Consider the following 17,960-nt stretch of genomic DNA (forward strand, 5'->3'; position numbering starts at 1 on the left):
CGTGCCACTTGCTCCACCTTTCTCACAACTACTTCCGCATTCTGTTGCCACCGACGCTTGCCTTCTGCTAGCGCGGTGAAGCACTGCTGAAAACCAACCGGACAGCTTCCCCATAACCACGGAGATTCCTGCCTGGCCGACAGGCACGTTTGCCCTTTAACCTATTCAGCGCCCCGGCCCGGCCGGCAGCGGCGCTCAGGGGAGCAGCCGATGATTCCATCCCCGCAGACTCTCGGGCCCGGCCCCCGCCTCAGCAGCGAGGCGGGGCAATCGCGCTCGGCCCCGCTCGGCCTCTCTCGGGCTCGCGCCCGGGCGGTGCTTCCCCTGCAGCGCTACCGGGCGCGGCGGGAGCGCGCACGGGGCCTGGCGGCCCGCGGCGGCCGCGCACGGGGACGGGGCTTCGCTGTTGAGGCCGGATCGCGGCCCTGGGGCAGAGAACGGAGCGGGTGCTGAGGGAGTAGGAGCTGTCGCTGTTTGGCGCAGCGGTCCCAGCGGCAGTGTGTGTGTGTCTCTGCGTGTCTGTGTCTCTGTGTGTGCGTTCGGTCCTAGAAACCGCCACGTATTTTTCACACTCAGAAGAATCTTCATCTCCATAGTGAAATCTTTTGGTGCTTAAGCCTCTTTAAAACTGGATTTGATTGTTAAGGTAAAGTTTCACTGTGTTTGGAGATGGGTGGGACAAAGATTCGGTTTGGAATAACCAAATCACACCAATCACAAGAATTTGTTGTGTCGTATTTTCGGTGATAATATTGATTGTCTGTACAGCATTAAAGTTCGGTCTTTTACTGAAATCGTTTTAGTAGTGGTGGGTATGCCCTCAGGCATTTTTATTTTCTTTTTTTAAAACTTAGTTGGCACAATGACTGACTTCGAAAAGAACCTGCATCAGGACATGGTTTCTCAGCTGCATGACTTCGCTGCTGCTGGAGACGCAGCCGGGCTGAAGGTGCTGCTCAGGCGCTCCCCGTCACTGGTAAATGCGGCCGCACGGAATGGCTGGACAGCCCTCATGTACGGTGCCAGAAATGGACACCTCGAGGTTGTGCAGGTTCTTCTTCAAGAAGGGTAAGCTGTTTAGTAGACCCCATTCAAGAGTTTTATTTTGCACCCCCCTTTTTGCCCCTATCAGCTTTGTTTCAGAGAAGTAAATTTACCAGATAGTGGTAGAATTTTAAGGGCTAAAACTCAGGAAAATGTATTCTCTGTCAGTTTATAATTGGGTTCTGCTCTTGCATCCTGCTTTTCATATTTGCTAAGAAAGTCTAAGTTACGAGCGTCTCTAAAGTTACTCCTTTGATATTCAAGGATATGCTGTCACTCCTCACAGAGGCCAACAGAATAGACGTAAGTTTGCACCCCATTCCAACCACTGTATTGAATATAAATTTGGTGTATTTGATTGTTCCACTTAAAATTTTTTCTCTGAACTTGATTTGTAATCCACTTGAATCTTTTTTTAGTCTAGAATGTTTGTTGACTCTTCAGTAGGACATGACAGACTCTCCCCTTCCAAAGTTACTGATTGATACGTTTCAGTTGAATCTTAGGTTTTGGACAATACACTTCCTACTTCTTCCTTGACCATGTCAACATTATTTTCTTCAGTTGGCATGGCACCAAGTATGTTCATTGCTTGTCAAAAACCTCCTATTTTCAAGTCATCTGTGTTAGTTCTAGTGTTTCAAGACACTCAGAAATGCAAAGAATGCTGTTCTTCTTGAGACCCCAAAGAAGATGCATGTCAAGCCTGAATAAAGTCGAGATAGAAATACTTCAAATGGAAAATATTTCAAAACTAAGGTAGAATCAAATGTGGCTCAACTGAGTTTAATCAAGCTCAGGCTGTTCCTTTCTGCACTCCAAATTACAGAAACAAGCAAGTTTAGTTCATTCGGTAGTTAATGAGTAACTTCAGGCATAGCATTCTGCAGCTTCCAGTAATCATCCCACCCATTTTTGTTATTTTTTTCAGTTCTGCCCAAGTCTGGTGGCTTCTTCTGGGGCTCAGAATGGGGCATTAGATGAACCACTGGTTTGTACTATAAATCAGTACATTCTAGTATGTAGAGGAGTATGTCAGTGCCAGATTTTGTGTATTGAGGAATCCTTTGATTTATCAATTGGTAAATAGGATAACAGTTTTTGAAGTTTCGCTTTTCATTAAAAAAAAGTGAATATCACTTTTAAATGTCCTCTTCATGTTTGCTCTCTTAGGCAACTGAATCTTGAGATGTTGCTGTGGCCTCACTGGCCTCATTTTAGTTAATCCTTAGAATAATTATTTTGACAATTACAGTTGCTGGTTATATAAACATGAATGTCTATGAAGATAATATTTCATAATATTACAGAGAATAGTCCTGGAAATCTAGTCAGTTGTTTTTTTTATTACAGAATTATAGAATCATAGAATATCCTAAGTTGAAAGGGACCCACAAGGATCAAGTCCACCTCATAGTCCTGCACATCACAGCCCCAAGAGTCACACCATGTGCCTGAGAGTGTTGTTCAAATACTTCTTGGACTCTGTCACCCTTGGTGCTCTGAGCACTTCCCTGGGGAGCCTGTTCCAGTGCCCAACCACCCTCTCGGTAAAGAACATTTTCCTGATAGCCAACCTAAACCTCCTCTGAGAGAGCTTCATGCCATTCCCTTGAGTCCTGTGACTGGTCATGAAAGAAGTTTCTTTAGCACCAAAAACTTGTAATTAAGTTTTGAGTAGTTGTCTAAACTATACTCAAATTCCCTCAAAAACTACCGAGTTTAATATAAAATCTCAAAATGGTCTTGCTTGTGGTATAGCTACCTGTGTATCAGCAATATTAATATTTACTGGCATCTTCTTGTTTTAAAAACTGATGAGTCTAGTACATATTGCATAATTTGTAGCTTACAGTGACATTTCTGTTTTACCTACCAATTTAAGATTAGCAAAAAATGAAAGTGTGTTATTTTGAGCTCCCAATCAACCTCAATTTATTTCAGGTTTGGGTTTCTTTTTGTCTTTAGTATTTACAATACATATCATGAGGCAATGTTCCCTCATCTGTTTCACTTTACACACATGAGGCTGTATTCTTGATTCTAATTTTATGGTAAATCATCGAATATCCTGAGTTAGAAGGGACCCATGAGGATCAACTCCTGCAACTGTGCAGGACATCCCAAGAATCCCACTAAGTGCCCGCCTATGTGCCTGAGAGTGTGGTCTAAACACTCCTTGAACTCTGGCTTCATGTCCTCTCACTGGTCAGCAGAGTGAATTGATCGGTACCTGCCCCTCTACTTTCCCTCATGAAGGTGTTGGAGACCCCAGTGAGGTCTCTCCTCAGTCTTCTTTTCTCCAGACTGAACAAGCCAATTAACCTCAATAAAATATTTTATTGTGAATGTTTTGTTGCTGCTTCCAGTAGCTTGTAGAAAGTGATATTTGTTAGGCTGCCTTTTTTTTTTTTTTTTCCATTTTGATTACTGGTTATGAGGAACAGAACTGTAGCCTGACTTTCAAAGCTCTATTTTTGAGCCTTTTCTTAAATTATACAGTGTGTGGAATTTTAATTAATTCATTGCTTTTGGGCTACTGCATGAATTTTGGTGAATGATAATCTGGAAAGGATCAACAAAAATGTGAACTACAGCCTTAGCAAAAGAAGTACAATTGTATTTCATTACCACGGGGCCCAAAGATTACCCAGTTTAGACAGTGTCTAGAAGTTCTTGTACCTTAATAGTGTCAGATGTATATGCTGTAATTAAGAATAATACAGCATCAGGAGCTTTCCTAAACTTATTTACTCTGGTAACCTCAGCTCTTTCCTGTTTCTTTAGGTGTGACAGGTCCATTGTTAATAAATCAAGGCAGACAGCTCTGGACATCGCTAAATTTTGGGGGTACAAACACATAGCTAATTTGTTGGCTAATGTGAAAGGTGATCAGAAGCCTAGTTTTTTGTCAAATGATGTGAAAGAATATGAAAATTATTTCGGAATGACGCTTCTGGACAGAAGGAGTGATAAAAGAACAGATTCCAAGTGGCTAAGTAAAAAACAGTGCCATCCAGCTACAGTATACATCCTCTTCTCAAACCTAAGTCCCTTGGTTACTTTGGGTGGGGGAAGAGAGAGCTCGCAGCAACCAGAAGTAAAGCTTTGCAGGCTGTACTGGAAGGATGTGGAACAGTGTATGAACCAAACTGAAGAATGTACCTTGATTTTTCTTGGAGTTGAACTTCAATTTGACATGACCCTGATGGCTGCTTGCAATGGAAAAGTTCTGCAAGAAGATGAAGATGGGTTAGTTGCTTGGTTTGCTCTTAGCATAGATTCTGCTTCTGCTGAAAAATTTAAACAGAAGCATGAGGCCTATTACTTTCTTCACCCGCCAATGCCAGCACTACTGCAGCTACCTGAAAAAGAAGCTGGTAAGATGCATAAAATGCAGCAAGTACAAAATGTGTAATCAGAAAGATACACTTCGATATTCCTTGAGGTATAATTCAAAGAAAAGACAAACCACTGCAAAGAAATTGTGTATTTTCAGTGGCTTTAGAAATATTTTGATTTTTAAAAGCCTTTTAGTGGCTCCGTGAAGAATTTTGTATGTAAGAACATGTGCATTTGCAAAGGACTAATTTCTGCAATGACAATATTAGACTTTAAAATGTATTGGTCATCATGGGTTTTAAATAGTACTATTTAAATATTCATGCATGAACATTATTAACATGAAAAAAAGGAAAAAAATCTGTGATTACTGAGTTTTCATTACAATAAATGAGAACCTAAGTCCTTTATAACAGTGCGTTGAATACTTATTTGACACGGAAGTGTTGAAAAGTCAGGATCACAAAGTGAATTAGTGTTAGTATGGACAACAGATGTTGGTAATGACTGCTGTTGTAGCAGTTTTGCTTTTAGATAAGGATAAAAGGAAAGCTTGACTTGCACCTTAAGTTTAAATGGAACAGTGCATTATTATGTCAATACCTGCAGTAGCCCTAAAATGATTATCTGGTAAAGACTTGATAACATATAATTTCGGCACTTTGCCTAGACAAAGTGATTTTTGTGAGAAACAGGGTATACTGATCTGGATGAATTTGTTTCTGAATGTGTAAATTGCCCTGTAGCTATTTAATACCATGTTCTATTGCATTTGCTGTGCTGCAAAGAAAAAGGTATGCATAACTCATATTGCTCAACTTCTCTTGTAGCCATGATTATGATTCAAACCACACTCTTACTTTGATTTTTTTATGTTAAACTTCACTATTTGCTTTTTCTATGCTGTTAAAAACTTAACATTAATTAGTATTTGATTTTGTGCATTTTCAATGTATTGTTTTAAAGGAGTAATAGCCCAGGCGAGATCTGTTCTAGCATGGCACAACCACTACCGATTCTGCCCAACATGTGGGAGTGCAACCAAGATTGAAGAAGGAGGTTACAAGAAAACTTGCTTAAAAGAAGATTGTCCCAGTCTCCAAGGAGTTTACAACACATCATATCCAAGAGTTGGTGAGAATACTCACTCAAAACGGGCCTGTTTGTATTCTTATTATATGCATGTAAATCAATTTATTTTCTAGTTATTTCAGCTGCTTACTTCTGTCCTAGGTCTTACATATTTTTTTCTCCACAGACTATCTGTGTCTCAGCTCTGTTTAGCACTAAGTAGTTCAGGCTTTCAGGCTTCTCTTTCTTGCACTAGTCTGTGACACAGAATTGCTGCAAACCTTATTGCAACAAGTAATATCAGTTAGGAATTCCAACAGTATAAATGAGATATCAGCAGTACAAAGGGTCATATTTAAAACTAGATACATACTTAAAACTAGATGACAATAAAAAGGGGAAAAGATGTCAAGTTGACAGGGTTGATTAGACCAATAGGAGAAAATATTAAGTTAGAAAAAGATACAATGACCAGAAGTGAGGAAGTTTGTCAAGGTGCAACATCATATGAGAAACTGATAGCAAGGTGGAAAGTAGTCGGTATTTAGTCAGTATTTGCATTGTCACCAAAGTGTCTACTTTTTTGGTGTTTAGTCAAAAATACATTCTTCAGACCTCTGTGGTGAAGAGAAGGTGATAATAAATTAGTTTGCTGCAGAAACTATTATGCTGGATGCATAGCTAGGTTGGTGCTGCTGAGACTCTTAGCCGATTGTGTGCTTTGGTTACAGGTAATTTCTGTCCTGCATTCCAAGCCTTGGTTAGTAAACTGCTGTTGCTAAGCATGTGTGTTGCACAACAAGATAAAGAGATACCTTGCATGGAGAGTAACCGCAAAGTGAAAAGAAATAACAGCTTACTCTAGGCATGCACACAATTATGATTTCAATATCATTTTTGTCTTTATGTGCATTGGTATGGAATAGACTGGAAGTTTTTACTGTCCCTCAAATGTCAAAATATATTGTTTTCATGTCCTTTGCAGATCCTGTCGTGATAATGCAAGTCATCCATCCAGATGGGAACCACTGCCTTTTAGGAAGGCAGAAGAGGTTTCCCCCAGGAATGTTTACTTGCCTTGCTGGATTTGTAGAACCTGGTGAGTAATTTCATTTTTCTTTACCAAATGTATTTTCTCAATAACAGTATTGTACCTTTACCGAGACATATATTTTGTGTTATGTCGAATTAAATTTGCTTCCTGATAGATGAGTTGTTGTAATAAATATGCTTATTCTGTATTTTGCAGCTTCTGATTTATTACAAAAAATTACATAAAATATTTTTTTAATTAAAATATTTACAGGGTTTCCATATCATGTCTTAAATCACTACTTACAAGGAAAAAAAATTTAAATCTTGTCACCTTGGCTGGTGATACTTAGCAAAGGATTTTAGCATAGGAAAAGTAGATGTTAAAGTGTAACTTAAAGTTAACATAAAATTAAGGATATGCTTATTTGTTTAGGGCCTGATTGATTATATGGAAGATGAGTAGAAATATAGGAGAAAGGTTCACGAAGGCTGGCTGCACTTCAGGCGGCTCTCTGGAAAGCTGTTTCTTGCATAGGCGAAGTTACAGCATTTCAGGGAGTGGGTATGCAGAGCCAGCCCTACAGCTGCCAGCTCCAGCAGTGGGCATACCTGAAGCCGCTTTCTGTTCAAGTTACTAAGCATTTTATACTTTTCTTTGCAGAGTATCTTAACACATAACAACCAATAAGCACCATACACAATACCTTTACATTTGCCTATAGCCTATCATAGCTACTACCATCACCATATTATAGTCATTATTATCCAATCACAAGAGTAAGTAAGTTACAATTTAAGCTTACAGTGGAAAATTCTCAGACCTTTCTTCTTCTTGCTACATTGACATTTCTTGTTTGCCTGCCGTATCTTTCTTTTTGGTAAAGACATGTTTTCTATTGACTTATGCTCTTCTTGAGACTTATTTACTTGGTGAAAAACATGTCTTTGTTTGTAGTCACATACCTTTGTCCTACTCCTAAAAATCTCCTTCCAACTCATCTCCAACCTTTGCCTTCTCAGTTATTCAGTGATCACTGTTTCAGCAAAACATCTTTTATTCTATACCAAAACTTGCTTTCATTTCTACCTCATCCCCAGTTTCTACATTCAGAGATCTTTCTGCCAAGCCTACATACCTGTGAAACTTTCTTACCAAACTTTCATCCTCTCCAACATAGAAATTATGTCATTCTGAAGGAAAGGTAGAGATATTTCAATAGCTATGTCAAGCAATAATAGTTGAAATTAATTATAAGTACCTGCAGAACAACTTGTAAAACATTCTTATATTGGGAATACGTCTTAATCACCAGTGAAATTATAGTGTATAAATATATTCAGTAAATGTGTGCAGGTTGACATACAGTGACAGCACGAACAAGTTTATTCAGGTATCATTTGAAAGAAGTCAAGATGTTTTTTTCTGATGGATGGACTGTGTCCTTTAATGACCCTTTAATCAGTGGTTACAGCACAGTACATGTGTGCATCTGTAGACCTGTGACCATCAGCATTCCACACACATACATCCACAGTTTCCTGTGGATATGGAAGCAAAGCTTTCTATTGCAGTTTCAATTTACAGTATTGTCTGCATCTGTTAAGACAATGAAGGATGAGTTAGGCAAAGGGAAGAATACACTGCAGAAATGGGAGCAAGAATTCTAAATATCTGTTTTCTTACTATTTTAAATACTGATTTTTCAAGTTGTAGTACATGCTGTTACAATTATACTGAAAATCCAGAAATTAACATAGTTACAAATGAACAGATCAATGTTTCAAGAATAATTATAGGAATTATGTATTTTCTACCTAATTTTTGACATTTTAGGTATAGTAATAATGGTTTGTGTGTATGATGAATTATCAATTCAGGAAATAAATATTATTATGGAGAAATTACTACACTTTATTTTCAAAGTTCCATTTTGCTTTGGTGGCTGGTTTTACCTTATTAGACTTTTGTGTCGTGTGCTGAGGTCTTTGCTCTGATCTGTGAACTAGATCTTTATGGATAATTGCCTTGGGCAGCTTCAAATCTTTTGAGTTGGTTCAAAGCACAGGATGTGATCATTGCTTGGAGTATTTTCATCAGCTGCTTGTTCTTTGCCCTTTTTTTTTTCGATCAGGTGAAACCATAGAAGATGCTGTTCGAAGAGAAGTAGAGGAGGAGGCTGGAGTCAAAGTTGGCCATGTTCAGTACGTCTCTTGTCAGCCATGGCCAATGCCCTCCTCCTTAATGATTGGCTGCTTAGCTGTTGCAGTGTCCACAGAAATTAAAGTTGACAAGAATGAAATAGAGGATGCCCGCTGGTTCACTAGAGAACAGGTAAAGTTCAATTTCATTTTCTTCTTCTGTTAATTAGTCTGTGACTGTATTGGTTCTGGCATACAACAGACACTTGCTTTTCCAGCAAGTCGAATGAGCATGTATACTCTTCATTTTATCATACTAAGTTGCATTATATTGTGGTTGTAGGTTAGACACAACCAGAGAAAAACAGATACTCACGGTAATGTCTGAGTTACTTGCAAGCTCATTTTATGACATTTTTGCCAGTTTGCTTTTCACCTTTCCCTTTTGGGAGATAGCCAAGTTATTTTAACCCATTTCCTTAGCAAGGCTGTGGTTTTCATCCCGAAGTAGTATTTAATAGCATTATTCATCACAGTTTCTACAAACAAGCATGCTACCAGATTTGCTGTGAGGGTGGAAGTTAAGGTAAGGACTCTGGGAATTCATTTGTTTGAACATCTTTTTTCATGTACTGTTTTAATACTCTGGTATTAAATCCAGCTTACTGTGCATTAATAGGAAATCCTACACACAGTAGTTAAAATATAGTCAAATAAAAGAGAGGCAGGAAAGACTTTCACAGAAAGAAGTATTTCAGTTCATGAGTAGAAGGAAAGATTGTTTTCACAACTTAGTTTTCATAGGTTTTCCCACAGGCGGCTTAGGAGCTAAGCTCTTAATAACACTGAACTTCTGCCTAGCAGTTTCAAGTGTTTTGACTGTAAGTCAGCTTGAATGCAAAGTTAGTCACCTACAATCTCAGTGTGTTTCTGTTAACACTGGGAGCATTATTTTAAATAATAAGAGTTCTGAATGCAGCTAGTCACATGCAAGTTGGTGTAGAGCTGGAAATAATATACCTTGGAAATGTACTGAAAGTGTATTGCCATGCTACTTGCAACTGCTTCAGAAAACCAAGAAAACACATCTCCTTTGGCACTACATGTAAAAATAAAAGAATTATTTTTGTCACAGTATAGAGCACCATCTGGTGGTCCTTGCCATAAACAGGCTTCACAAAAACCCTAAATAGTATACTAGCCCTCTCCACAATTCTGTTAGCAACAAGGTATGCTTTGGGGCACATTAAGCTCAAAAATGTCATAATTCACACTGTGTAGGACTTTCTCTGCATCTACCTTGGAGAATTTCTTAGTAGCTCTTTATTAGCAATATTAGACTGATGGATCATTATAGGAAAATAAGTTCTGCATTAATACAATGTTAAATTCTATATAGTTTATAATACTATCTTCTAAAGATAAAAAAATCTGGTTTTATTGCAGGTCGTGGAAGTTCTTATTAAAGGAAACCAGCGTTCTTTCTTTGTACCACCAAGTCGAGCTATTGCACACCAGTTGATAAAACACTGGATTGGAATGAATGCTAATCTTTAATTCAAGTAATTGATTTCTTTAAGTTACTTCTTCTATTGAATGCTTAATTAGGAATAAATTAGAATTGTTTGTCTAGCAAATGTGTAACCATGTGACTTTCTGAGCCTTTACTTTGGTTCCAGAGCTAAACTATGCAAATCTTTTTAGGTGTTTTCAGACCTGAATTAGATTTGGACAAAACCCAGTAATTATCCCAAGCAAGCAAGCAACAAATTAGTAGAATTAGTATGTTGTTGTGCACAGGCTGGGATTTTGTTCTAGAATGAAATTACTGTGCCTTTTGCTCTTACAATTTTTATGTTTGATTTGGTCTTCCCCCACTGTAAGGAGTCACAGCATTACAAAGAGGGCTGTCTGACCCTGCCTGCTGTTTGAATTCTCTACTTACGTCCTCCTGTTTGGCCTTAATTATTTCTTTCTCATTTTTGCCTATCTCCATTCTTTAAATTTCACCTGTGATAAAAATCTACATTCATTTTAAAGTTAATAGCATATGTAAATAGTGAATATGTGGTACTTCATATCTTTTACATTAATAACCTAATTTCCATTAATGCTCTAAGAAGAGCATTTACTCATCCATTCTGATTTGGCCTGCACTTACCCAATGGTATGTCAGTCTGAATTTAAAGGTATAACACAACACTTTGTTTGTGAAAAAGATTTTGGAGAACCATCCCCAAAAGCCTAAGTATTAATGTTTTTATAAGATAATAATGTACTTACTGACACAAGGCAGTGAGTCATTTCATTCTCTGATAATTAGAAATGAAATTACGGAGTAATGGAGGAGGAAGAACAAGACATATCATCTCAAAATATGCACAAAGTTCTTTATGGAAATAGAGATACTAAGATTATTACTGCTATTAAGAATCTTACACTTGAAATAAGTATATTAACTGCAGCTGTAAGACTGGGAAAGCAATATGTTATTTATTTATGTGTATTTAATGCTACAGTTCAGATTTGTGCTTTAATTTATCAAGTTATTTAAGATAATGTTGATATTTTGAAAATAAAAGTCTACTGGTTTATTATTAATTTCATTATGTAATAGTTCATAGTCTGATACTCTGTAGTCATTGCAGTCATACCAAAAGAAATGCAAATGACCTGAGGAAAATGCAATTATAGTGATAAACTTACTATTATATGGCGATTTGTTTATTTGGAGTAATTTAAATTGTTTTTAACAGTGAATGATGTCATATTTTTTCCAAAATTCTCAGCAATCTGGAATCAATAAAACTGTTCTACAAATCCTGATTGTTCTTTTTTTTTCCCATCCATGTCACACTATGCTCAGCAGTTTTCATGGTTTTTTTGGTAAGGCAGTGCCTAATATACTTGAAAGCAAGAAGAATTCCTGACAGACTTGGAGTATTTGGCGTATCATGTTGCTTCATTCTCTCCCTTGTTTCAGCCATACCTACAAATAAAGAAAATCAGGTTATCTCTTGAGTTGTCTGGAAAGGAGAAGGAAACAATACACTTCCCTTAAAAATTGCTTTTACAGAGAAGGAGAGTTGTGGAAAGCTGTTGTGGGCCACACGTACCAGCAGGACTGCATGGTAACAGTGGCATTAATCTTTTTTTTTAAATTGTGGGACAGAACGAAGTCTAGTTGCAGGTTGCTCATGAAGTAGAGGAGAACATTGGAAAGTATGCGAACAGTGGAAGCTAAGCAATGAAAGGACATTTCAACTATTACTGGGGTGATTACATTTAGAGAGATGAACAAGAATGAGCAGATGGAAGAGGGAGGATAAAGCATAGAGCAAATATAGGTAGCATAAAAATAGATAGTTTATCACTTTGAGGTAACTAAATGTACATGACTAAAACCCATTGGAATACTAATTTTTTTTGTAGAAAATTATGAGGAGTTGCTATAGAGATGCACTTCTAACAGTGAAACTCCAAACACAGTATCCATAACCAATACTGATGTTAATAATCTGCCTAATTTTTTATTTGAGAACCTGTATAACAGTATATATCTTGCAATTACAATGCTAGTAAGTAAATTGAAAATTTTTACTTTCCTGCATGAAGAAAAACTGAAAAAGAATCATACGACAAAGGGAACAACACCTGAATAATCTCTGATTTTGAGAATAATATTTTAATGATCTTTCACATCTAGTAGCTTAAGAGTGTCAACAATTTTTAGTCCTTATACATTTTCAAAATCTAAGCCAGGCTTTTGAAAAAGCTTTTGAAGCTTTCATTTCATTTTTCCCTCACCAATAGATGAACCATTTGCAGGGAAGAAGACAAGTCTCTCCTGTTCAAGAAAACTACTTTGATAAATGCAATCTATTTAAGGGAAGATTTTTCCTGGCTTTTCATTGATTAATTTGCCCTGTTTGTAGGTCAAGGTTTGAATTTTAATTTGAATAGTGATACATTTTCTGAATGACAGTTACTGTTTGCAGTTTACATAGGAAATGTCAAATTCAAGAGCCAAATGCTGTGCTTATCTTGCAACTAGACTGGTTTAGGAAAGTGCCAAATTAAATTTAGAAGCAATCAAACAGAGTGTAGTGGTTCTGACTGGAGTATTGCATGGGCAACACCTCCCGAAGATCTCAGTAGTTCGACTTATCCAAAAGACAGCAGCAGCTTTGCAAGCAGGCTTCTTGCCACAAAGTTAATGCGGTACGCAAAGAGAATAGTGTTACTTACAACACTAAAAAGTGTGGTTTTTTCTGCACTGTGTAATAATGATCTCTCTCTTTTCTCTCTTGCTTCTACAATGGTATCAGACCAAAAAGAGTACTCATGACATTAGATGTACAAGGCAGAAAATTATGGAGATGCTTTTTATCCCAGTTTGCTGCTGTGCTAAAGAGAATTACCTTCTATTCAGTATGTAATTTGAAAATATTGCATATTTTATCTATTTTCATGATAATTTTCAAATAATAGAAATAGTAGCTTAATGAAGTAGGAAAAGATAATTAGGTCTTTGAACACAAACCAAAAATTGATACTTCTGATGAAGCTGTAATCTTATGCAATGTAATGACATTTTACGTAAATATAACACTGGTTATGATATTTTTACAAACTTTGCATTTGTCCCAATAAACATACTACTTTTAACTCATTTTTTGTGCTGGATATATGTAAATGTGTGAAAAATAGAACCATTCCAGTGTTGATTGTATAATATGAACATTAGGTTTTGTGTAGGAGCATTGTCAAGTCAATAAATGATTACCTTGAAGTCTACAACATGTGAGGGAAAAACGGGTGGATGTCAACAGGCTGATTAAAGGTAGACTAGTCATGATGCTTCATGGAATTAAATATACTAATCAGATTCTGAGCTTAGCAGACAGAAATAGAAAAAGAAGTGGAACAAGACTGTGAACATTGCTCCCTCTTTTATCTTTAATTTAATTAGGTAATCTGATTGATTAAGACTTTTCAGACAAAGCTGACATTTTGTAGCCACTGGGTAAGTTTAGTTGTTACTTTTATTATCTGCTTTAGCTGTAAAGAGTTAAATAACTGGTAGTCTTTTATTGCTTCAGTGATTTGAAGGATATGTATATACTGCATATCACTGCTGACTGGGTTTGACGGTACAGAAGGGGGTAAGTCTAAAGAAAAAAAATTTGAACTTGTTACCCTATTAAGCCTTAGCAAGACGGCCAACCCATCTTTCATGAGCTTAGAAAAGCAAACTGTTCACAGACAGTCCGTAAGAGCAGGCATCTGAGGAAAATCAATATTGGCTAGTAGCAATGGTAAGTATAAACTTTTTTTCTTAAAATTAGGTTCTTTTAGGTAGTATTCTGTAGGTACTAATTGTTACAATTTATCATAGCTGTTACTAAATATGGGAATTCTGCAGATTTTTTTCACAGTGAGAAAATATGACTGTTTTCCTAAATGATAGATTTTTAAGATGGATATTTGATTCCTTAGACTGTATTGGTTATCTTATTTTAGCATATAAGTACTTAAAATTTCATGGTATATAATTTTGGAAATTAAAGCCTCTCTCAATGAAATTGCATTTGTTAGAAGTACTGTCTTTCTGCAACCGGTATTTCACATTGGAATACGAGGAGTGCTGTGATAAGACTACAGCATTAGCAGTCAAGAAGGAATATTAAATGTTGAGTAGAGAAGCTTACATATTCATTTTTCAGCAATTAAATAATCCTGGATAGTAATTTTTCTTTTCTCCTACTATTTCATCATCCTGCAAACTGAGCTACCTTTGGTAAAGTATGTCCATATTTCTTTCTAAAGAGAGAAGCATTCCAGCATTCAGCTAAGAAATGTAGGTATTTTCTCAAGACCTCTGCCAAAGCTAAAAAAGAGTGAATGAAATAAGCATCTCAAATTCTTTTGTCATTCTAAATCTAAATTACTCCTTATTTATTCTGTGTAAATTGCTCATCTGGAGAAAGTGACTCTGGAAACTGCATGGTCAGGAAATATGGTGTCTTAGTTTCCCCATTTTGGACACCAGAAATCAAACGCTAGAAGTTAGGATAGGGTGGTGGATTTTGGCCTTATTTCCCCTGAAATGGAATATTTTTCATACATAATTGTAATTTGTATTTTATAGTCCCAGGCATTTTGAAAATAAACTACCTCGTTTTCAAAGAAAATTGTTATACTGTACGCCTACTGTGCAGGGTTTTTTTGGTGAGCTGATTTTCATGTATAATCAAATACTTCGAATTTACCTGGTTTCTGTTAAGATGGGTGAGCAATTCTGAAGCTCAAAAAAACCTGAAGTAATTCAGATACTGAGAAAGAATTATAGTATTACATTGACAGTAACATCTTTGACTATAGAAATTATGTTTCATTATTGAAAATGGTTGTGTGTTATAGTGAGATTTCTGCTAATTTCATGACCAATTACTGCATCACATTTGGAGGGTATTTCCCTTACTTGATGTCATTTTTGGTATTGACAAAGCACAAATTCCATAGCTAGCACTCTAAATATTGGAATGACAAACTCACTGACATGAACAGGCTAATCCCGCTAATACCCAATTTAGGAGGTTTCCTGTGGTCTCTAAAATAAGAATAGCAGAGGTCCAACAATGTAAACAGAAATGGCGGTTTATGTGATTTTTAAAATATGTTTTCAGAGCTTCTGATGAAGAAAAGTTATTTTATGCAGTAGAAAAGGGATGTAATGCACAATGCATCAATAGAGAACAAATTCTGTTCTCTATTTACAAATATGTTTTTACTTATATGATAATGAATATATGAACATCCATTGCAATAAAGTTGAAATATTCATTATTTGTGTTAAAATCATGATGGAATGTTTTATGGAGCTTTTACAGCACAGAGGCTACCTACTAGTTTGTTACCGCATAAGGCAGTGTACATTTTAAATGAAGGTAAAAATGAAAAATGTTGGCGCAGAAGTTAAATACCTCCAACATCTGAAATAAATGCATATCTTTATTAATACATTAATTCATCTTTTGTTAAAAAAGCTCAAAATAATTAGTCAAAAAGCAAGATTACTTAATAAGTAGGCAGCAGCTTTACAGGAAATGAGTTTTACATAAAATTTTGCAGAATTTAAGAGCTGAAACCTGTGACTTCACTTCTCCCTAAAAAGGCAGAAATGCCTGTGTATATACAGCCCATGATCGCTGATCTGTATTTCACTACAACTGTGCTGGCACTTGCATTCTCAGTACTGAGTTAAAATAATCTTGAAAACATTTGACTGACTGCTACTGTAGTAGCATTTTCTAAATCTAAAGTGAAGAGTACCCTGCCTGCAGGGAGACAGCTTTAACGTAATGGAGAGAATAGTATACCTATTATTTCTTTTCAAAAGATGTGTCAAAATCTATTCAACACTTTGTGTTCTGTCCGTTTCTGCTTGTAGAAAAGTCAAAAATAATGCAGAATCTAATTACGTGGAGTTTGGGTTTCCTAAATATGCCGATTTATGGCATAAGTGATATTCTTAGTTGTTTAGACAGTAACCTTCCTTCTGAATCAGAACTGAAGAAATACTGACTGGTGTTTGCAATCTTTTCATGATCTGAGAAAAGAGGATCCTGATTTGGTGTGTTCTATTAGAAGTACCACAGCACATTTCATGAAATAAAATGGTTGATCAATGGGTCCCAGTACAACACCTGGTGCAGATTGATTTCACTGACCCATGTTTTTATGTGTTTCATAAAACTGGATGCTCTGTTCTCAGAGCCAAGTGGACACTGCCATATATCTACTGAGTTCCATTTGATTGGAACCTGATTCTTTGCAGACATACAGTTCACATTTTTATTAATTTTGCAAAGTGCTATATGGTACTGTTACGGTCCCTGTAGATGGCTGCCTGCTTCCTTTTTCCTGGACATTTTGCAGACACCTTTTTAAAGACCAGTCTTTTCAGGAAAATATGTAGATGAAACTATAAGCAAGTGAAGATAAGATCCATTCCAGCTGAGGGAGAGAGTGAGAAACACTGCTAAGACAGGCATTTTTGATGACACAGTTTGTATGTGTTTGACATTAAAAAACGTTCTTTGACATAAAATATGTTCTACAGTACTTCAGAAATGTGTGTTAGAAATTATTCAAATAAAATACTAGTTGAAGCTTCATAAAGAGAAAAAGGCAAAACTAGAAGGTACGTCAATAAGATGTACTTCAATGAGATAAGTAAAAGGTAAATCAATGAGCCCTTTTTGCGAACTCTGTGTGGAACTCAAGATTCTCCTACACAACTTATTCTAATGACATTGTAAATTATCTGTGGGGCATTACCCCAGTGTATGAAAGCTAAAGTAAGGAGTATACAAACCACAATCAGTATGGAGAATAAAAAGAAGAAATCAAGTAGTAAACTTTAGCATTTGCCTAGAGATATTTGAGAATCTCAAATGGCTTTGGATAATTCTATTTAGAATTTCTATGATTTTAACTGTCAGTTACTTCACTGTGAGGCACTGAAATAGGTCACCCAGAGAAGTTAGGGATGCCCCATCTGTGGAGTTGTTCAAGGCCAAGGGGGATGGAGCTTTGAGCAACCTGGTCTAGTGGAAGGTGTCCCTGTCCATGGCAGAGGTGTTGCAATGAGATGATCTTTAAGCTCCCTTCCAGCCTAAGCCATTTTATGATTGTATAATTCACAAGAAAATTCAGACTTTCGTAATTAGAGGAGTGGAGCTAAGCAGTGAGAGACTGGGCCACACATAGCTGGTAACTTGAGAAGCAAAGTCAAAGCAATGATTAGTATGGAATAGAAGAATATTGTGAAATACAAAGAGACATAATGGAAATAAATGAGAATGAAATTCAGTGTCATTTAGGTCATCTAGGGAAACAGGGACAAAAAGTAGGATTCTGTATCCAAAGGGAGGAAACAGATGAGAAGGGTTTAATGTTGTTGAAACACAGAAGGAAAGAGAAGTAAAATATTCTTGTTTCAGAAAGGCTTGTTTTGGTATGCTGTGACATCATTCTAAAGTCTGTGAGCACGGTAGAATTCAGTAGAGAAATACTCAGTGAGGTGCCACTGAAAATATTCATAGCAAAACCTTCTACAACATAGGATACTGAATTATAAGAAAGAGACTTACATTCTAAAATGATAATTTATATTATCCTGAAAGAACTTTAAATATTTTACAAATATATTGTGTCATCACACCATTCCAATTCAGCATTAGCAAATATATTCTCTACATTTTCCTTTCTTTTTTTCCTTCATGTTTTCTGAGCCTCATCTTTATAAGTTCACTGAACGTTTG

The 17,960-nt window shown here is 36.6% G+C and overlaps 2 protein-coding genes across 6 annotated transcripts in view; both read left to right on the forward strand.

Moving 5' to 3' along the window:
* Window positions 1-341: 341 nt before the first annotated feature.
* On the forward strand, window positions 342-11,451 carry NUDT12 (nudix hydrolase 12). The gene is made up of 7 exons (XM_032097382.1): window positions 342-646; window positions 855-1,068; window positions 3,832-4,424; window positions 5,353-5,520; window positions 6,443-6,556; window positions 8,625-8,824; window positions 10,078-11,451. The coding sequence occupies exons 2-7, from the start codon at window positions 863-865 to the stop codon at window positions 10,186-10,188; spliced, it is 1,392 nt and encodes a 463-aa protein (XP_031953273.1). The 5' UTR covers window positions 342-646; window positions 855-862; the 3' UTR covers window positions 10,189-11,451.
* Window positions 11,452-11,545: 94 nt separating this feature from the next.
* Window positions 11,546-17,960, forward strand: part of LOC116438438 — a 42,364-nt gene continuing 35,949 nt past the window's right edge. For 2 of the 5 annotated variants that reach the window (XM_032097377.1, XM_032097381.1), the window contains exon 1: window positions 11,546-12,852. In XM_032097377.1, the coding sequence (XP_031953268.1) occupies window positions 12,848-12,852 (5 nt within the window). In that variant the 5' untranslated portion in view covers window positions 11,546-12,847. The other 3 variants (XM_032097379.1, XM_032097378.1, XM_032097380.1) reach the window with 3 other exon arrangements.

The sequence above is a fragment of the Corvus moneduloides genome, chromosome Z, assembly GCF_009650955.1.
Source record: "Corvus moneduloides isolate bCorMon1 chromosome Z, bCorMon1.pri, whole genome shotgun sequence".
Taxonomy (NCBI): domain Eukaryota; kingdom Metazoa; phylum Chordata; class Aves; order Passeriformes; family Corvidae; genus Corvus; species Corvus moneduloides.